At 44.5% G+C, this 23,022-nt stretch overlaps 1 protein-coding gene across 1 annotated transcript in view; it reads left to right on the forward strand.

The window, feature by feature from the left end:
• The window catches only part of LOC138510876 (long-chain-fatty-acid--CoA ligase ACSBG2-like), a 366,119-nt gene that overhangs the window by 90,383 nt on the left and 252,714 nt on the right, over positions 1-23,022 (forward strand). The window contains exons 4-5 of the mRNA XM_069626532.1: positions 8,363-8,483; positions 14,476-14,556. Coding sequence (XP_069482633.1) covers positions 8,363-8,483; positions 14,476-14,556 — 202 coding nt within the window. The remainder of the gene's footprint in view (positions 1-8,362; positions 8,484-14,475; positions 14,557-23,022) is intronic.

Consider the following 23,022-nt stretch of genomic DNA (forward strand, 5'->3'; position numbering starts at 1 on the left):
TATAAAGACTGTGATTTAACTAATACAGTGTGTGGACATTCCTTTGTGGGCGCTTGAGGACTACACTGTACTTAAGAACCAGCCTGCATCACCTCCTGAGAAGCTAGGCCTTGATTGCTCGACCACGATACCAATAATAGAGAATCTTGGCTGGGGTCCTCTGTGCCTGTCCTCTGCCATATAGAGAGCAGAAGTACAGACCACCCCTCCAGTCTTTACACTCCACCACCCTTCCTTTGTGCTATCTTTCTGTGGACCATGTGAGGCTTTTCTACATCACCCTTCTTTCGTGTGCTATCTGTAGACCCTGTAAGGCTCTCCTAGAACACTCCTAGAACACCCTTCTGTGGTGTGCTATATGTGGAAACTGTGAGTCTTTTCTACCTCACCCGTCTGTGATATGCTATCTGTAGACCATATGAGGCTTTTTTCTACATCACCCATCTATGGTGTTCTATCTGTTCACCCTTTGATGCCATTTTGCATCACCCTTTTGTAAAGTGCTATATGTGGACCCTGTCAGGTTCTTCTACAGCATCCTTTTGTGGTGTGCTATCTGTGGACCACGTGAGGCTATTCTAAATAGCCCTTCTTTGGTGTGCTATATGTGGACACTGTGAAGAACATCTACACCAGCCTCTTGTGGTGTGCTGTCTGTGGACCATGTGAGGCTCTTCTATACCACCCTTCTGTGGAGTGCTATCTGTGGGCCCTGTAAGGGTCTTCTACACCACCCTTCTGTGATGTGCTATCTTTGGACTCTGTGATGCTCATGTCTACATCGCTTTTCTGTGGTGGGCTATCATTGGACCCCATGAGTCTCTTCTACATCACCCTTTAGTGGGGTCCTATCTGGGGACCCTGTGAGGCTCTTCTACATCACCCTCCTATGGTGTGCTATTTGAGAAACCTGTAGGGTCCTTCTACATCACCCTTCTGTGGTGTGCTTTCTGTGGCCCCTGTGAGTCTCTTCTATAACACCCTTAAATGGTATACTATATGTGGACCCCATGCGGCTCTGCTGCACCACCCGTCTGTGGGGCCTGTCTCTGGACCCTCTGAGGCTCCTTTCTATATCGTCCTCTTGTGGTATGCTGTCTGTGGATCCTGTGAAGCTCTTCTACCCAGCCTTCTGTGGTGTGTTGTCTGTGGACCACATGAGGCTCTTTTACACCACTCTTCTGTGGTGTGTTATCTGTGGACCACATGAGGCTCTGCTACACCACCCTTCCCTGGGCCCTATCAGCTCCTTTCCAGCTTCTTCCATTCCACTTGTAAACGGTCTCGCTCCCTCCCTCTCTCTCTCCAGTTGATGTTCTCTGCTCAGACAGTCATTCCCTTTACAGGTCTAGTGCCAGCTGGATAAGGGTCAGGATTTCCAATGAAATGATACATTCTTCAGTGGTGTTCACACAGAAGGTACCGTTCAACCCCTATTTGAACTCCCCAGTCCTTTGGCTACATTTCGCATCCAAACCAACACCAAACCAACCCTGCGCAACCTACCTCAGAAATCAGACACTAGGCTCTAGATTTTGCTACAAAACCTGCACCAAAACCTGCCGCCCACACCCTTGCATCAAGAGCAAATTATCATCCAACCAAGACAATCCGACTAATGTGATCAATTCCACCGGCACCATGACCCTTACCCACAACATTATCACAAATATCTCTGACAACAGCCCTACTAGTACTAAAGCCTCCCTGGTCAAAAGTGCCCTAATCAATGCCAGATCCCTCCCAGCGCACACCCTTGACATTGCGGACTTCATCATAACTGAAGACCTTGATTTCCTTGCCATTACAGAAACATGGCTTTGTGCTGCAGCTGGCCCTGCACTGTCCTTGGCAATACCAGATAATTACGCCATCATTAGATGCGACAGGAGTACCAACCAATCAGAAGGTGGTGGAATTGCCATTATCCCCAAGAGCTCCCTTGAGCTGAGACCTATTCCATACCCTCAGATCCCATCTGCTGAACTTCTAACTATCAAATTACCCATCTCTCCTAATCACACTGCCACATTGCACCTCATCTACCGACTGCCTGGACCTATCTCCTCCTTCGCTGAGGATATCTCCACCACCCTTGCTACCAAAGCCAAGCCCAATTCACAAATTATACTACTTGGTGATTTCAATCTTGGCCTCCAAGACCCTAATGACACCAAAGCCCTTGACCTGGCCAATATTCTAACAGATCTAGGCTTCACCCACCACATCCAGGAACCCACTCACATCAAAGGGAGAACCCTTGATTGGCTTGTGGACCTGAACTGCACAATTAACCTGACATCCATCATACCGTGCACGTGGTCTGATCACCACACAATAACTTTCACCATCAAAGCCATCCCTCCAAGCACTAAAACGAACATCGCTCCAGCCATTAACACTCGTTACAAGAAGGACATTACAAAGGAGAAACTGCTTCCTTTAATCCTCCCCCTTCTTAAAAAGGTCTCGTCATATGGTCCCGATCCTACAGTCCACCTACAATCACGCCATCCTAAAAGCTCTAAACTATATAGCCCCGCTAAAAATGCGTAAACAAAAACCACGGCCCCATTACACCTCATCTCAGAGACCTCCGCAAAGCAAAAACAAACGCAGAGGCGCATTGGAAAAGTATCCCATCTGTCGCCAATAAAAGTACACTGACCACTGCATCTTCCAACTACAAAGAAGCTATATTCATAGCTAAAAAAGATACCTACAAGACACACATCTTGCAGGCTGAATCTAACACCAAAGAGCTCTTAAAGATTCTCAAAGAACTTGAGTCTCCTACAGCCCCTCCGGACCAGTGAAACAGTGACACCTCATGGTGCACCAACATCCAAAAAGCACTCCTTGACAAAATCTCCACATTGCAAACTAAAATCAATAAAAAAAATGTAGCTTAGTGCCAGATCCAGCACCTAGCTCTCCTGCATATAACATTACTGCATAATCATATCCCGCTAAACCATTTAGCTTCTCACCCCTCTCCACTTGGGAAGTCAAAAACATTATTAAAAAACTCAAACGGACCAACTGTCAAGGTGACTCTTGCCCAGCACCTATCATCAAGGAGGCCGCCCACGACCTTGCTCCCGTCATCGCCACCTTTACAAACCCTTCCTTTAAATCTGGTATTGTCCCGATAACCTCAAGGATGCCTGGGTTATCTCCTTAAACAAAATACCCACCCTTGATCCTAACAACCCTGCCAACTATACACCCATTACCACTGTGCCCTTCCTACTAAAAACTTGGGATAGGGCAGCCTATTTACAAATTCAAGCCTACCTTGAATCTAACAAATTTCTAGTCCTCCGCCAATCGGGCTCCCATCCTAGACATGGAACAGAAACTGCCCTTATTGACCTAAAAACCCAAATAGGGGATTTAAAGATAAGGGTAAGCTGGCCCTATTACTACTGCTTGACTTATCGGCAGCTTTTGATTTGGTCAACTGCCAAATTCTGTGCCAACATCTTAAAACAGCTGCCCACTTCACAGACAAAGCCACTTCCTGGATCAGATCCTTCCTGCCAAACAGAACCATGCGGGTCTTCTCACCAACCGCATCTGCTGAATCGTCACTAGTACTGTGCGGGGTCCCACAAGGTTCTTGTGTATCCCCTCCACTGTATAATCTGTTTACGAAGCCTCTCTTCGATATGCTCGACTATCTGGGTGTCACCTATACCAATTACGCAGAAGACACCCAGCTACTCATCCCTATCACTGGCAACCACATGATCGACTCTAAGGCACTTAACAATGTCTACTCAGTCATTCAGGCCTAAATGGCGCATCATGGATTGTGTCTAAATGATGAAAAAACCGAGTTACTCATCTTAGGTTCGCAAATTACACTCAATAAACTAGACCCTGCCTTCAAATCCTTCATTATTGATGGGAACACCATTAAGGTTTCCAACGACACAAAAACATTAGGTATTTACCTTGACTCTACCTTGTCACTCACAAGACAAACCAATGTTGTTCTATCAGCCTCGGCCTACACCTGCAAGCTCATAACAGCATGTAGACCTTTCCTAACAGCCCCTAACTTCATTATCCTCGCCAGAACCCTTGTTATGGCAAAAATGGACTACTGCAATGCCCTCTACCTAGGGACCAGTCAAAGAAACATCAACAAGCTCCAGGTTAAACAGACTAATGCCATTAGAGCAGCCCTCAACATCCCTAGAAAATGTTATATCTCAGACACTCATCGAAGCCTTCGAAGGCTTCCTGTTGCCATCAGAATATCACTCAAAACTTTTGCTCTAACTCATAAGTCCCAAGCCAACCAGGCCTCTGTCTACCTTGCCAACCGCTTCATTGCCCTCACCTCTAGCAGAACCTCAAGAACTGCTCAAGTCCACTCACTAGCGATACCCAGATTCAAGCTCCAGAAGGCCGGGGGATCCAGCTTCCCAGTCCTCACCGCCAAACTGTGGAACACACTACCCTCCACACTCATATCTGAACCCTCTTACTTCGCATTTAAGAATAAAGTAAAATCTTGGCTCTCTGAGCAGGACCATGCTACCGCATGCACGTAAACCCTCTCCTCTAATTCATTCATTCACCTCCTGTAAATCTAGAAACTACATACTCATGTAAATATATGTATCTATTTTAGAAACTGTGGCCCTCATTACGAGTTTGGCGGTAACATGCCGCTATTGGCGGCATGGCTGCCGCTGAAATCGCGTCGGGGTCTGGGTTCTCGGAATGAGGACTTACCAGGCCATTCCGAGTTCGGAAGGCCCGGTAATCCTCCCTCCAAGGACCCGGACACGGTTCTTCCCCATTCCCATTTCAGCCCCCATAGGGCTGAATGGGAATGGGAGAGGGAGCAAACAACGGGCCATTATGAGATGGCCCGTTGTTTGCTCCCTCTTCCCCTCACGGGACCCGGTAAGCACGCCTGGTTTTCCCAGGCATGCTTACCGTGTCCCGCGAGGGGAACTCGTAATGCGGTGGTATGGGGTGAACGGCGCCGGCATCTTTTACGGCGCCGTTCACTCCGTACCATCAGGGTCGTAATGAGGCCTTGTGTCTTTTGCATATGTATGTACTCTCTCAAATATTATGCTTTTGGTCCCTGACCAATCGCCTATTGTATCGCCTATTGTACTTTATTATGCCTGTTCTTTACTATGCCTGTAACCAACTGTTAACTCGTGTACCTTCTATGTAATCAATTGTACAGTTTCTCAAGAAATGCGCCCAGATGCCTCCGAGCAAGGTGCGCAATACAAATAAAATAAATACAAATACAAAAATATCCTCTACTCATGCGAGACAGATCAGTGAGAAAGTAGAGTCAGGGGATGTCTTTTCTTCTGGCCCTTCCTCCTATACAGGCTGCTCTATCCTCTCTCTCTCTTCCTTTTTGCTTAAGCTTGCTGACTTTCCGCCTGGTGTACCTCAGAGTCACACAGGTCGCAGGCGCCCTCGCCAGTCTCCCGCACTTGCCTCCAGCCCTTTGCACTTGCATCCGTGGTCTGCTCTTGTCAATGGCCCATGTAAGCGTCATCTCTCAGTACTTACCCCAGCTTCTGACTAGAAGAGCACACCACTGAAGGGTGATGTAGAAGAGCCTCTCAGTGTCCACAGAAAGCACACCACAAAAGGGTGATGTAGAAGAGCCTCACAGGGTGCACATATAGTACACCACAGAAGGGTGATGTAGACGGAGAACCGGGTCACTCGCAGAAGGTTGGAGGTAGATGAGCGGAGGGCTCAGGAAGGACAGTATTTGGGAAGACATCATTGCAGATAGGTAGGTCCCATCCCCCATAAAGTCTTATGGACAATGCAGAGGGTCTTGAACTATATCCTTGCATCCACAGGGAGCCAGTGGAGGGATTTTAGAACCTTTTTTAGCATGTCCCACACCTGGGTAGAGTTGTAGATGGTAGCATGTGCCACACTTGGATGAAATCGTGAACATTAGCCTGAATCACATCTAGATAGAAATGCAAATGTAAATGTTAGCATGCCCCACACATGTGTCACTGTGCCCCATGCTGTTGCTATACATCCGTATGCACCCTCCTGTTGCTGTAGGCCCAGCCCCCTGTCACTGTGTGTCTGTGTGTTGCTGTGTTCCCTGCCATCCTGTTCATGTGCCTGGTCTCTAGCGTTTTAATGATTACCATCATATCACATCACTACGCTTACTCTCTACTATACTCCATCACAGAACTAGAACACAGCTATACCCCTGACAAACTCGGCCTAGCTGCTCACATACAAATACTACCCCATGAACACCTCATCACCCTAATAAAACACAGCTATCCGATGACATTCCGGCCTAGTTGCTCACATAAGCGTACTTCAGGCCTTACGCAGCCAGAACACAGTCTGGGTGTGCACCCACCACACTGCACACATCCAACTGATATCTTCAGCACCACACCTAATGCTACGATGCAGCTACCATCCGGCAATTACATCAGCTGCACACATATCCGGTGCACCACGCACCCTACAACTCTATCTCTCTCTACTGACCAGAACTGTGGTTCCCGAGGGTGTTTAACCTACCAGCACTTTGAGATCATACCAACGATATATGGAGAGCTATATAAATGCCAAGTAACATAACATAACATAACATAACCAGAGAAATGTGGTCCCTGGGCTTGAGGCCTAGGATAAGTCTTGTGGTTCTGTTCTGGATGAGTTGCAGAGGGCGTAGAGCAGAGGCAGGGAGGTAGACAAAGAGGCTGTTGCAGTAGTCCAGCCTTGAGAGATTCAGAGCTCTGGAGACAGTCACCCGCTGGGGGAAGGTGAGAAAGGAAGAGTACCTCTGAGGAGGTGTAGATGGTAATTGGACTCATGTGTCCTGCATGCACTGTACGTTTCCTGATTGAGGGGTGCTTGCATGTCTCTGATGTATACCTACACCTGTTCAGTACATGAAGAAAAATTGTGCTGCAGCCTGCCAGTTGAACAGAAATGTGTACCGATGCAGCTCTTAAATGACCTCCTCTGAATAAGGGTGTAAGTGAGTGACTAAATTGTCAGTCCTACAGAGATGAAATAAGTATGTGAGTATGTCAGTGAGTGAGCACAGGCTGCCCTTGTGCACCTAGTGCTCGACCTGTCTTTATTGTTTCTTAGCAATCTTGCTTGTGTGTGGCGTTCTGTGTTTGGTCTAAGCTGCCAATTGCAGGATGGTAAGGTCAGCTGAAATCATGCGCTGCTTCTTCCTGTGCTGTGCATTCTTGTGTCACTGCTTCTTCCTGTGCCACTTCTCCTTTCTGTATTGTGCTTTCCTGTGTCATTGTTCCTTCTCGTGGCACTGCTCCTTCGTGTACTGTGTCTTCCTGTGTCACTGCTCCTTCTTGCACTGTGCCTTGTTGTGTCGCTGCTTCTTCCTGTGCCACTGCTCCTTTCTGTATTGTGCCTTCCTGTGTCATTGTTCCTACTTGTGGCGCTGCTCCTTCGTGTACTGTGTCTTCCTGTGTCACTGCTCCTTCTTGCACTGTGCCTTGCTGTGTCGCTGCTTCTTCCTGTGCCACTTCGCCTTTCTGTATTGTGCCTTCCTGTGTCATTGTTCCTTCTTGTGGCGCTGCTCCTTCATGTACTGTGTCTTCCTGCGTCACTGCTCCTTCTTGCACTGTGCCTTGCTGTGTCTCTGCTCCTGCCTGTACTGTGCCTTCATTTGCCTCTGCTCCTTCCTGAACTGTGCCTTCCTGTGTCACTGCTCCTTCCTGTGTCACTGCTCCTTCCTGTACTGTGCCTTCCTGTGTCACTGCTCCTTCCTGTGTCACTGCTCCTTCCTGTACTCTGCCTTCCTGTGTCACTGCTACTTCCTGTACTGTGCCATCCTGTGTCACTGCTCCTTCCTGTGTCACTGCTCCTTTCTGTGTCATTGTGCCTTCCTGTACTGTGCCTTCCTGTGTTACTGCTCATTCATGTGTCACTGCTAATTCCTGTACTGTGCAATCGTGTGTCACTACTCCTTCCTGTGTCCATGCTCCTTACTGTACTGTGCCTCCCTGTGTGAGCTGAGCGTGAACTGCTGCTGGATTCTCTGCCTCTCTTCTGTGTCTTCTGTGTGTGCACTATGATCGCACTACTGGTGCATGTTCTCGGATTTGTCTATGGATGAATAGTGGCCCCTGATGCCTCTAATCGCAAAGAAATCCTACACACATGAACGCTGTGCTTATGATCTGTATGGTCGTTAGGTGCCTTTCCTGACTGGTGCAAACTATCAGAGTATGCAATTCCCTAAATATAAGGTTGCCACACAAGTGGATTTCTTCCTAGTTCATGTAAGTGCACTCTGTCCTCAGACATGTGAGATGGAAATGACATGTTCTTATCTTCATTGCAGAGGTTTTGCTGTTGGAATGTACACCACAAGCTCGGCGGAGGCGTGCCTACACGTGGCCACGGACAGTGATGTCAACATCCTTGTTGTGGAGGACCATCAGCAGCTCCTGAAAATCCTTCAGGTGAGGTGATCGCTTCTGCAGGTCTCTCTGGCACCCAAGGCCCATGATGGAGTATGTGGCTTCAGGGCAGGAGGTGGCTGCCTGTTCCTTCCTCATCTGAAGGAGTCTGTGGCTTCAGGGCAGGAGGTGGCTGCCTGTTCCTTCCTCATCTGAAGGAGTCTGGAGCTCCAGGGCAGCAGGTGGTTGCCTGTTCCTTCCTCATCTGAAGGAGTCTGGAGTTCCAGGGCAGCAGGTGGATGTCTGTTCCTTCCTCACCTGAAGGAGTCTGGAGCTCCAGGGCAGCAGGTGGCTGCCTGTTCCTTCCTCTTCTGAAGGAGTCTGGGGCTCCAGGGCAGCAGGTGGCTGTCTGCTCCTTCCTCATCTGATGGAGTCTGTGGCTTCAGGGCCAGAGGTGACTGCCTGCTCCTTCCTCATCTGAGGAGTCTGTGGCTTCAGGGCAGGAGGTGGCTGCCTGCTCCTTCTTCATCCGAAGGACTCTGGGGCGTGTGTGGATCAGGTTCCGCTGTGCATGCTCTTTTCGTCTTCACTGTACACCATGCGCACTATATGTGTCCCGCTATGATTTCTAGATGTACCCCTGCTGTTAGGAGGCAGAGCTCTAGACAGCTTTTCCCCTGGAATTCTGTCAGGACCCCCAGGCGCAAGGAGGCTACAAGGGGAGGTCACAGCAGGGTATTATTTGCACAATGGAAGTACAAGTCCGGCATATGTCTGTTATTTTATTTATTTATGTATTTATTTGTTTGTATATGATTCTAAAATAATCTTTACAAAACAATGATTTAAACATTCAATTACTACAATTCATAACATGATACAATATAATAATAATAACAATAATCAATTTCTCAGGGCGCGATCACGAAATGCTTCCTAATACTTCATAGAACTTCATAAAACTTCATAAAATGCCATAAAATGTCATAAAATACCCTCAGTAATCACATTAAAATCCATTGCACTACATAAATTAGATAGAAGCAAAATAGAAGTAGTAAAATCTAGGCCTACCTAAATAAATAGCTCTGCTGTCAGAGTCAATCAGCAAAATAAAATACATACAATTCTGTAGGTCCTAGGCTATCCTGAGGAATTATTGCTAATATCATTCTCAGCATCACTTTTACCATTGCAATATACCAAAAGCAAAAATAAGCTATAAATAATACAATTAACCCTCAATGTTTCAAATTCAAGAATGGACGTTCGAGCCTGGACATCATAATCCTCGTCAGTCTTGCGTCATAATACTTAAATTTGTTTTACGATTAGTATTTAAGCATTTTGCACTATAAGCGTTATTGCTGGAAGTATTTTCATGATATGCCGCCGTAGCCAGTACCGCGAAATATACGCAGGCTCTTCAAGTCAGAGTTTAAGCCATACGTCCAAACTCTTCACTTTTTATTGAATCCTAGTTGTGAACATGGCCGCCAAATATCGTCGTGTATATAGAGCCCAGCAGGCTACGCTCTGTAAATACATGCTTAGGTGTCTCAATTGAAATAGCTAATCTGCATATACAACATACACGCCATATTCTTTAAACCAGAGGTATCTTTAGCCAGGCCCCCAAGAAAACTAGTAATGGCCGTTGATGTGTGCGCAGTCTGATAATCAGGTTGCGAATCGCAGGGCTGGAGCACTGCCGGAGGTAGGGTTGTCAATTTAAGTACTTATGGAACACATAGCCACATATCAATATTTTCTCAATGTCGCTAAACATGTATAATTTTTGCACCAATCCCAACTTTCCAGCTTTCTTTTAAACAATGTTTTTAAGGTGCCGAATTCGTTCCCTGTTTAAAGTCGGGTATCCAATCTAGGCACTCATATAGCTTGTAATTTTAGATCTCACTAGTGACAGTAGTTGACATTTCGGGTTTGAATTAGCCTTCATGTGGAATCCTCCTTGTCTGGCCAGGTATGGGCCCCTCAAAGATACCAACCACAGTTCCAATCTTAAACACTGTTGTGATACTTGGTCATTTCAAAACCCGTTTCCAAAAGTAGCCCTCCAATATGTCCAACTCAGGTCAGTCATCTGTAATGCCTCCAACCGTAGAAAATCATCGGCCAAAAACGTTGCCGATATAGGGTGAGTATACCCTCCAAAGATCAACTAGCCGTTTGGCTAATTTATCTATCAAACAGGTGAACCTACGACTTTTGGCCATTTTATCTTCTTTAATATATCTTTAGGACAGACTAGAGCTAATTTCGAGGCCCAAATATGGGTGCATATATACATAGGCTAAATTTCCCAGGCTGGTATTAAGAATAGGGGGGTTTACCTTTGTAGCTGAGACCTGCATAACCTTTGCTTTGGACATGTTAACCACTAATTCATTCTCGGCCGCATATGCCACCAAGGTTTCAACCATATGCTTTATACCCGTAAAGGTATGATTAATAATGACTAGATCATCAGCATACAAAAGCCCTGCAATGGGCACTCCACCTATTCTTGCACAGCATCCTACCTCGTTTTGCAACCATACTGGTAGGTCTGCCAGATAAAGATTATACAACAGTTGGGCCAGGACACAGCCTTGTTTGACTCCCCTGTTAAGCGCTATTGAAGAAGTCATAGTACCCTCATTATCCAGCCTAACTCTGCCGGTCGTGTTATGATGCAAGCTCTTCAGGATACACAGGAGCCACCTTGGGCAATCTCACCCCTCCATTTTTGCCCATAATTTAGCGTGACTCACCCCATCAAAGGCGCTGTGAAAATCAACAAAAATAACATAGAGCTGAGCCACCCTTTGTTGCAGCATCATGGACTTATATGTCAAGGGCTCATTGGTTATATTTGGTGGAACTACCAGTGTGTGTAAAGTGGAGCAGATCCTTTTCACCACCCATGTCTGCATCTGTCGCAATACTAGTATCGAAAAAATCGTACCTGTGACGTCCAGAAGAGACAGTGATCTATAGTCACACAGCGACAGTCTATTACCTTTCCTGTATATTGGTAGGAGAAATGACTGTCGACATGAAGTAGCAATGTCATGATCTGTGCACACCCTATTAAACAACATTTTTAAGAGTCTGGCCCATCCCCTAGGATCCTGTTTTAGGACAATGCTGGCCAGTCCATTTGGTCCAGGGGCCCTAGAGCTATTTAAATGTGTAATAATCCCTTCTATAACGTCTGTGGCTATCGTCAATGGTCAGCCACCTGGGTAATATTCTACCCCTGCGATATTTGTATACTCACCTTTTGAATCCTTGAGGTGATAAACCCACTCCTTTTCCTGAATGGGGTTCAATATCAATTTCATTCTCTCACCCTTAACTTCCAAATATCAATAGTATTTCTGCGTTGTCGGGCCCCAATCATATTTTGCCATTCACTGTTCCTGACTGAGTGTCTCCCCCTTTTTAGCCATAGCCTATAGTCGGCCTTAATTGCCTTAGCCTGGCGACTCTTCTCACTGGGAGTGCCACCCCCTTATCTATTTCAGCTTTCCCCTCATTGTTCTTTTAGCATCACGTTTTTATGTTTTTCCGTTACTATCAGATCTCCACTTCGGACCACATCCATATTAAATGCTAGTTGTTTTAGCCAGTCTTCCATATGGCTGTCTTTCCACAAGACCAGCTTACCAATATCGCAGGCGATAGCACGAGTAAACAGTTGGTTTGCCTTTGACACATGCTTTGGTGACCAGCAAATGCGATTACCAGCGTGAGTAGGGAGGACCCTGTTACTACCTTGGAAAATAACCAGGGCCATGTGATAGTCGAGGATTAGTATCAGAATGGCATGGTCCCTCCAGTAGTTTGCTATAATTTTTAACTCTCTGGTTTTCAACAGGCACGCATCATTACCAAAAAAGTAGTCTAGGGTCTCTCTATTCTTGCCCATGCATCATGTGTAATATCCTGGGGCATCCCCCCTCAGTTCTGCCATTCATCATCGTTAAACCCCAGTTTCTCACAAAACTGGATCCATTAGGCGCTCTTTTCATTACAATTATTTTGCAGCATTAGATATTTTTTTGCAACATTAGGGCAACTTGGCATTCATATGCATCAAGACAGCAAGCGTTAAAGTCAACGCCTATAAGGGTTGGTTGATTGTCACTTAACCCCAACCACTCGGCCAACAACTCTCCGAGTAGGTTGAAGATTCACTCTAGGTAATGGACATCATGGGGGATATACATGTTCACTTCTACTGCCTGTATTGCACTACTTACAGATGTAAAAACAATTTGCCGTGATACAAAAGCCTGGCTAAAACCAATTGCGAGACCACCAGTTGGTCTACCTAGTGCCCCTTTTGGCCTTCACTTGGTAAACATGAAATTCCCCAAAATACATGGTCGACTCCAACCAGGTTTCCTGCAATACAAAGATATCGTAATTGGCTATTAGAGGGGCAGTCCCATCCTTACCCGCAGGGTGGCTATAGCCCCTAGTGTTCCAAATTGGCTATGGCACACCTTCAATGCCCTGTTGGAGGTTCCCCCAGGTTGGCAAGGTTTTCATAGGATTGTGGCTGATATGCCGCCACCTCCTTTGGGTTACTCTGTGTGACATTGTGAAAGTGGGCCCGGGAAGAGTTCTTATATATAAGTCTAGTATTGTCAGATACGATGCCCTCTACAGGATTCACCCTATGATATTGCCCGGAAACGTCAGAGCAAGGCTTAACCAACCCACCCAAGCCCCTTACCACGGGTGAACAGAAATCTTTATTCAAAAGTGTCCGATGGTCATAACACACTGTCATTTTATATCCTAGTTGTAATAGTGTGTCATTACATGTAAATATTAAGTATACCACCACGGGGGACACAAAGTTGATCAGAGCCCAGTTTATTACACTTTCCCATAGGGGTAGTTCAATTCGTATTATGTCTCTGCTGCTTATTGGGACAATGTTGATATACTCCTCTAGATGCCTAACTGAGTGGTATGATTCAAAAGCGGGCTGGCGGCCCTTGGGTACAATTCTTCATGTTTTACCAATGTTGCTAGTATCGGTCTCCCAGCCTGGTGATGGCCATTCAGATACTGATCAATGGGAACACAGACCATGGCTGGGTTATGGGGGATCCTTTCAACTGCTGGATCAATGTCCACATCTGAAGGTGCACCTCCCCCACATGTCGCCACCTTCAGTCGGTAGTAATCACATTTAGGTACCACCTGTTATGCTACTTGACAGGCTCGATAATCCACCCGGTCTGCCCCTATGGTCAAGTATACTTAGCTCTTTTTTAGCAGCTATCTTCACAGTGGGCGGTTGTAGACTGGGTTTCGAGTTGTTCCAATTATCCAGGGTTACATGTCTAAGTGTACCATCTCCTTGGTTCTTGCTAACCAGTTTATGACCAATTGCAATGCCTGCGGATCACTTATCACAATGCCTTAATGGAGCTGCGTTTGCAAAGGTGACCTGTCTAATCTTTTTCTGATCGACTTTCTTGGGGGCTCCCTGTGGAGCTGTGTAAGTTCATGCGGAGGACTCACACCTCATCATACACAGTTTCGTTACATAATGCATCTAGTACATCGTCTTCAACATAGGCAGCAATGCTTAATGAATCATAATTAGTTAAATGTGGAACTATGTGTATGACCCTGGGCAACTCATTTCATCCCATGATGTCCAACTTGTCAAGACTGCCAGCCAATAAATATAAAAACTGTCAGGTATCGATCACAGGAGAATTATCACTGCCTGATTATGGTGAAATACGTAAAAGACCCTTATGGTAAGGTAACTGGGTCAGCAAACACTAGGATTGATACAATCTATATCATAGGTTGCACATTAAGTTGTTAAGACTTAACTTAAATGTGTTAAATGTCAACCATCAGCAGCATTCTAATGTGATTGTGGGGGGGATTCACGTTCTCTCGTGTGTGTGGGACATCATCAGTAAGTGCATAATGCTGCCATTTCCCGTCATTCGTTATTGAATCAGATTGTGCTAAAATCAAGACCATTACATTCTTTGTGTGTCTTTTATAGGTTGAGGATCATCTGCCCCATCTCAAGGCCATTGTGCAATACAACAATGATCTGCAGACGAGGAGACCCGGCCTCTACACGGTGAGACACTTCTCTGTCTCCATGCAGAGTGCTTCTGCAATGGGGGTTATTTTCCAACTACCAAGAGTGCTAAACAAGTTCGAAAATAGGTTGTACAGCCTCTGTCAGCTTTTATTCCTCCCCTAGAGCGAATCCTTTGTACTGCTTTGATTTAAGGTTCCAGGTTCTGCACTTAGAGTGCCTATATTGTGGCTGAAACAATATGAGACCTAATTATTTGTAAATATTGCAGTTGGTACTCTTATAACGTGTGATTTTGTGTATCTGGTTCTTCATGTATTTAATTCATACATTTGGATTTTTTTCACTGTCCTTATTGCATACTTTCAATGTATATTTGCATGTATTCATTTCATACACATATATACAGTTCCTTGTTTTGAATTATCATTAAGTGAATGATCTCCCAACACGTGTTTCCCCACAACTTTAGCTGTGGTTCCTCAAGAGAGATTCCTTGTTACTGTTTTTCTTGATCTAGATTGATATTTAAGTTGTACTTTTCATTCCATGTTTTTTTAGATTGTATTATAATATTTCTCGGTAGTTAAATCCAACTCAGATCGGTGAGTACATCAAGGCAATAGTACCTTGTTGTAGGAGACACACTCAAGATTATTGAAAGATTTAACTACCGAAGAACCAGAGACACAAAAAATAAACAAACCATATCATATTGAAAAAATGATTGTATTCTTTTCTGGGGATCGCAAATTATAAGAGTACCAACTACAATATTTACAAATTAAGTTCAAAAACAGGCTTAAAGCTACACACTTGGCTTTGCACCCATTTTAACAGTGTGGGTATTTTATTATTATTTTAGCATGCACACTGTGAACGAAGACAATTTCATGGCAGAAGGCATGGGTGATGAGAGGTGTTGGGCTAAATGGGTGGTGAGGTAGCTTCATGTCCTATCTCCCTGCACCTGGGTGTTGGTTTACGTGCTGCTAAATGAACCAAATGTTCCAGACATGACAAAAGCATGCCAACCAATTGTATTAGTCTGTATAATGAAGGACCTTATAGTTTAGAAGACCAGTGAGACACAGGGCCTCGTTATAAGGGTGGCAGTTTCGTAATGAAGGGGGCCAGTACGGGACCAGCCCCCTTCATTACGGGAGTGCCGATTATGAGCTTTCCTTTACGGGACCCGGATCAGGCGCCTGGCAAAACCAGGTGTCCTTTCCGGGTCCCGCGAAGGGAAGAGGGAGGTAATAACGGGCCAGATGTAATCTGCCTGTTATTACCTCCCTCCCCATTCCCATTGAGCCCTATGGGAATGGGGAATGGCTCCTGCAAGGAGGAATTACCGGGTCCTCCTACGTTAGAATGACCCGGTTATTCCTCATTGCAGGAACCCGGTAAAGGAGCCCGGTTTGGAGGCAGCCATGGAGCTAAAAGCTCCATGGCTGCCTCCAAACTCGTCATGAGACCCACAGTGTTACTATTGTTTCTTAAATGACATGTTTGAAGAGGTAGGCATAAATTGCCTACCTGATAAAGGACAGCCAATAACAACCCTAGCTCCTATATGATTGTACATCTATATGTTTCCCTTAACCAATCCCGAACCTTGATAGGTTTTTCACTATTGCCACAAAGTATGACGCATAATGGAGTATATGAAGTGTATTTTTTGTGGAAATCATTGAGAGAATGAGCGTATGTCTTTTGATGTTCGTTGTAACATGCCTGTTTTACATAATTGTTAATAAAACAGTAACTTGTCATCTTCTTGAGTTTTTCCAGTTATTTGGACTCAGAATTGTTCTGGTGTAATCTCATCCATTAACAAATCACACGTTACAAGCGCCATAAGCTCACGTAGTAGCATTGCGGATGGTTTCAGATCTGAAAGTTTGACTTTAGAGTTTCAGGTGATTGCATTCTCCGCCATTAGCTGGAATATCGTGGAGTTTACAGTGGAGAGTGGCCAATAGAAATTAACTTGCAAGAAGAACCGACACAGTGGGCAGGTCCTTCTTTGAAGAAACCCCTGCTCCGTTTCCACAGGTGCTTTGCGGATGGAAGGCAAAGTGGTTGGATTGGAGGAGGAGTCGATACCAAAGGCCTTGAGTTGATTAACAGATGTAAGTAGACTTAGGGAAAGGGCCATATAAAGGGGCAGGATTGTGATATTTTGGGTAACAGGAAATTTTGTGTAGATAAAAGAATGCCTAAGTAATCCTATTTCAAAGGAGATAGAAGAAGCCATCTCAAATTCCAGTCAGAATATTAAGAGAGAGAATGCCCACAGTCAGGATTGTGTAAGGTGACGTCTTAAACCCTGTACAGGGTAATATACTTGGTGGAGAGGAGAGAATACCTCTTACTATAAAAGATTATAGGGAAAAGGGAAGGTGATCACAACAGTTATTAATGTGTATTGTGTTAATATTTTAAGTATTATTTTATGTATGAAGTCTCAAGAGGTTATAAGCTGTGAAGGTTGGAAGGGACGTTGTTTTGATTTAAAGTATAGTAAACAATTGGCGCCAATCACAAGACAGATAGGTTGTTGAAGCAAAAGAATATGAGTACCGATTGATGTTGCTTGCTCATATTTATTGTTTTGAGATTAAAGGTGTTGAGCAATATGTTTTTAGAGAGGTAGAGATTTATTAATGATCTGGTAAATATCGACAGTCAATTGCGACTTGTCATTATGGAGGACACGCTTCTCATTCACTTTTGTAAAACATTACCAAGTCATGGGCGCAAGCTCAAACAGTACAGTGCAGAATGGGTAAACTGATAAAATGATCATGCCATGGCCACAAGGGGGATCATTATCAAAAGCACCATTGCAACACATGGCCACATATGGGCACGCTGCATACACGGGGATGAAATTAGGGGAAAGACTGACAGTTTTAGAACTTTGGAAAATGTACCAAGAGGAGAAAGAAGATCCTTTACAGGACGCGTTGATGCTTAATCAGCATAAAGGTGAGGGCATTGAGTCCTCTGCTCCTCTTACTTCATCTGCGATTAAGGGCATAGATATAGAGGAGATAGGAGTTTATCCTTTAACGGAATTAAAATCAGTGGCAGGGTATAGTAACCCAACGTATGAACCCCCCCTTACTGTAGTGATGACAGTCCAGAAGAGAGCAAAAGGAAGGTAGATGCGTGTAAGTTCATTCGAGAGATCCGAATATATCGACATATATAGACAGAGAAATTAAGAGATGGAAAGGAGAAAAGAATTGGGCTGAAGAGGTAACGATCATACAGAACAAATGGATGGAAGGACAGATTTTGCTTAAGTTAGATGGGAAAAGCTTCGAGGAGGTTGGCAAAGGGATGATAAGGCGAGCAAGAAACGAAGGATAGGGAATGAGAAAAGTGGTTGAGGAATGATGAGCAAGGAAGCAAAAGTAGGGAACAACAGGAACAGTTATATAGAGAAAAACAAGAAAAGGATGAAAAGTGGGTAGAGGAACAAAGGAAGTTCAACACTAGCTAGAAAGAGATAGAAGAAAGGGATAGCAGAGAAAGAAAGCGAGAGGAAGAAGAAGCACAAACAGTGAAGGAAAACACATTACTGCGAAGGAGAGAAGAAGAACGAAGGCAGGAAGTGAGAAGGGAAGAAGAAAGGCAAGAAGAAGATAGGGCAAGAAGGGATGCGAGAAATCGAAGGAAAGTAGAAGAAGACATAGGGCCGCATTACACGGACGGCGGCTACCATGGCGCTGTTAGCGCCATGGTTGCCACCGGTATTTTACTGAGTCCGCCATGGTGAATGGTGGAATTACCGCCCTATTCCAAGGTTTGTGGGGGCGGTAATTCCCCATTCACCATTGCCCTTCCCCATTCCCATTTTTGCCCCCATAGGGCTCAATGGGAATGGGGAAGGCGGTAATTACGGTACCGCAAATTGCAGTACCGTAATTACCTCCTAGGTCCCTTTGCAGGTCCCGTCCTTAACGGCTGGTAAAACCAGCCATTAAGGTAAGGTCCCACAAAGGGACTTCGTAGTAAGGCGGTAAGGGTTTACCGGCACTGGTACCCTTACCAGTACCGGTAAACCCTTATCGCCGTCCGTGTAATGAGGCCCATAGAACAGAATAGAAGTCTGCGAGGTCTTGATGCCAGTATCATTCATAAAGAACTAAAAAGAACAAACAATGAACTACAGGGGCAATGCGACAAGATAAGTGAAGTTCTCCCGGTGAGAGAAAAGAGTCAAGAAATACCTAAAGTAGCACCGGAAGAGGAAAGATATGATGCAGAAAGTATTGGAGAAAGGATTGATAAGAAATATCAGCAAATAAGGCAGGACAGCGAGTATGTGACTCAAGGGAGAGGCAACTGATCCCTGATACCTAAACCACAGGATGAGGAGGAAAACGTTTTTAGAGATGAACGCAGAGCATTGTCTTTGAGTAGATTAAAGTTAGATAGAGAAGAAGATAATGATAGTCACACTAGTTGAGGTCTAGCAATGTCAGACGAGGAAAGAGAGTTAGGTCATGAGATAGAAGAGAAGGGTACATGCGTCCCCCTGCCAAGTGAACAGAGGGATAAAGACGTAAGATGGTCAGAGCTGGAGCATCCTAAGGAAAACAACACCAGATCTTATACCATATCCTGAATGATCGTGTAGTGAGAGAGGAGACTCTCCACCTTATGCGAGTAGGTTAAGGTTGTTACCAGCATGAAGACAGATAGGGACGATTATCCCTGCATTAGGTAATTGAATAATGGGGTCTGACTATGAGATGGGGTTCTCACAGTTCCTTTTGCTAGAGATGGGGGGGGAGCAAGACCGCAATATACTCCATGGCCTCAGATGGATAAGGATAACTTAAAATGCAAGCTCCCGAGTTTGACTTTGGGAGCTTGGAAATATACATACGAATTAGAAAAAATGGCAGCTATTCTTGGAGAGAGAGCTGATGACATTTGGAGATGAGTGAAATGTGCTAGTAAGACAGCACAAAACACAGTGAATGCTAGAGCGCCATTTAATAATTGCAGGGCAGATGTTTGGAGAGGTATAGTATCCTGACAGATCAGATATGGGTGCAATTATGACACGTAAAATGAAAGGAGATGAGGACCCTATTGTTTTTATTCAGGATATTCAAGAGAGATGGCAGCTTCAAACGCGTGAACCGTGCAAAAAACAGTCGCACTATCATATTTTGTGTCATGGATTGCCAGAACAGGTATAGCGACAAATGAAAAAAACAAGTTGGGATGGAAGCAAAGTCATGGGTTGAAATAGAATTATTGTCGGTTATTATAAGAGAAGAACCAAAAGAAAGATGAGAATAGGAAGATTGAGAAAGCCAAGTTAGTTCAGAAGAAATTGCCAAAGTTTGCTACAGAAGGGGCAGTATTAACAAGTGGAGCAGGAGTAGGGGGTGCAAGAAACAATGGGTGCATCACACTTGAATAATACACACTAGTAGATCAAAGTTGACAAAGGTTTTGGCCACGAGGAAGTGGTTCCGGAGCATTTAGAGGAAGAGGTGGATTTCAGAACACCCATGGTGGATTTCAAAATGCCCAGGGTGGGAGTCAGAATACTCAGGGAGGATACAATTGTGGGTTTGCCAGAGGGCCACCCCCAGTATTTTGGAATTTTGGGATGACAGGGCATACTGCACGAGTTTGTAGAAGCATAGGAAGTGCACAAAAAATGGACAACCTTTAAGAATGGGGATATCTTATCCACTACCATACAGTGCACAAACATGAGATGGCTTTGCCCATGATCACACATCCTATGAGACACAGGCACTGCAAGCACAGCAGGCACAACAGCAGGGGTCGGTGCAAATTCACCCACCGCAAGGGCAATTGCAACAAGCACCTATGCAAACACAACAGAATGCAAACATAGGACAAATATTAACACCTAGGGTAGGGTGTGTCACTGTGGTAGGAGCGAACCCTTTCACAGGGACAGGGATGCATTTTTACCCTCAATAGGTCAGCTCACAGGATGACTTGATGTGTTCAGTACTATCAGTAACATTAGACCCCCAAGAGGAACCAAGGGTCGATGTGACGATAGGAGGCAAATCTTTTTCTTTTCTTGTAGACACTGGGGCGACTCCCTCTTGTATTAGGGAGGGACACAAATCCAATGTGAGGTATTGCCATGAATGCTCATGGATTCTCTGGAGCTACAAAGTTAGTTCCTTTTACTGATAAATTACCTCTTTCTATAGGGGAATGTGACATGTCTGTCCCCTTGCTACTTTCGTGACAAACGCCAGTTAACAATTTTGGAAGAAATGTAATGACTTAACTTAACATGATGATTTAATTCAATGATTAAGGGATAATGTGCTCCTCTCCAGGAATACACTATTTAAACGTATGAGAGTTTATACTGGCATTTACAGGGCAAGTGGGTCTATGAGGAGTCCCGTTAGATCCGGAAGTCTTCATGTATGGGGTGAGCATTTTATTAACATGGCTACCTTGATTAGTAGGGTAGCGTTTGAGGATACCTGATGAGTTCCTATTCAGACCACAAGTACCTATTGATGAGGAAGAAGGGTAGACTATTCCTATAGAATTGTAAGCAGCTATAGTATGAGGAAAAATAGCAATGCTTCAAGAAGTAGTTGACAAAGGCAGATCATGGAGGACAGTGATAGCTCTTGTAAAGGGAAAGAGATTGACTGGCATAACAGATGAAGTTATGTTCAGAGATGAACGTATACATGATGAGGTAGTGTTTCTATAAGCATTACATAATGGATACAAATTAAGAAAAGGGAAGTCCCACAGCAAGGGGCGCTAATTCAGCAATGACCAGTGTTCTTTCAGGAAGACCTAGAAAAGGTGCCAAGTGTCCTTTGCACTACGGGCCCATATGAAGTAGGTCTATTGAAGTGAATAAGAGAGGTTAAAATAAAACTCAAGCCAGGAGCAATGTTATCATGAGCAAAGCAATACCATATGTCTCGAGAAGCTGATGAAGGCATATATAAGACTATTTCAGGGCTGATGAATCAGGGAATCCTAGTGCCATCAGAATCCCTGTGCAGTACTGCGGTGTATCCAATAAAAAAATCTAAAGGGGGATTGTGGATATTTATCCAGGACTTGCGCCTTCTTAATCAGATTGTGGAAGCTGAGTTTTCATTAGTTCTAAATCCTGTGACAACATTGTGTAGAATTCCAGTTGAAGTTAAGTATTTCACTGTGATTGATTTGAAAAATGCATTTTTCTCCATCCAGTTGCACAGACTCAAAAGATCTTACTTCCTTTACATTCCGACAAAAGAGACTAAAACATACTCATTTACCTCAAGCGTATTGTGAGTTACGGTCAATCTTTAATAGGGTCCTACAGATGGATCTAGGCAACATTGACTCAAGAGTGTGGTAATTCAGTACCTCAATGACATATTAATCTGCAGTGAAACAGAGGATGAATGTAGACAAGACTCTATCCAGTTAATGCCTATCTTGGCAGACAAGGGATACAAGGTAGACAAGGAGAAATTACAGTATTGTCAGGAAGAGGTGTTGTACATGGGCCAGTTAATTTCTCATGAAGGAAAGAAGGTGACACCTGAAATATTTGAGGCTATCATGAAGAAACCAAAGCCAAATACAGTAAGGCAAATGCAGCAGTTTCTGGGCTTATGCAATTATTGCAAGGCCTGGGTGCTTGATTACAGCACATATACAAACCACTTTTACAAGCAGCTAAAAAAGCACACGTTGGTAAGGCAAAGATAAAGTAGACTGAAGAAATGGAAGAAGGATTTGAAGAATTAAAAATAAAAATCTGCATAGTTCCACTTTTAGGGATTCCCGACTATAGCGAGGAATTTTATTTATTTTCTCACACCAATGGATCAGTAATGAAAGCAGCACTCACACAAAGAACAACATTACGGTATAAACCTTTGGCGTATTGAAATGGGATTCAAGATTCAGTTATGAGAGGAAATTGTCCATGCAAACAATCTGGTTGCTGCCGCATTTGCAATTCATGTATTACCATGGGCTGTTCCATGACTCTCTACGCGGAGCACGCCTTATTTGCCATTTTAGAGAAACCCAAAGGTACATTGACGTCACAAAGAGCATCTGCGTATGAGGTGAGGTAGTGAGGTGTAAAATAGTGACCCCAGCTATGTTTGTAGCTGAACATGTAGAAGAAGGTGATCATGTGCATGACTGGTCAAATTATGTCGCATTTTATGATGATATACCCCATGTGGAAGAAAATGCTCTAGCGGGAGGGGAAATTCTCTTCATTGATGGTTCTTTAAAAATAGACCAAACTAGTGGGGAGAGGCATTCAGGCTCTGCGGTTGTAAGACACAGATTAAATGGTGAATTTGAGGTAGTGGCGAGTGCAAGACTTACATCTATTTGTTCAGCAAACAGAGCAGAATTAGTAGCGTTTATTGTTGTGCTCGAAAAACACAAAGGGCAGGAAGGGACCATGTACGGTGACTGCGCCTATATGATGTCAAC

This window comes from Ambystoma mexicanum, chromosome 6p (assembly GCF_040938575.1).
Source record: "Ambystoma mexicanum isolate Mex_15411 chromosome 6p, UKY_AmexF1_1, whole genome shotgun sequence".
Taxonomy (NCBI): Eukaryota; Metazoa; Chordata; class Amphibia; order Caudata; family Ambystomatidae; genus Ambystoma; species Ambystoma mexicanum.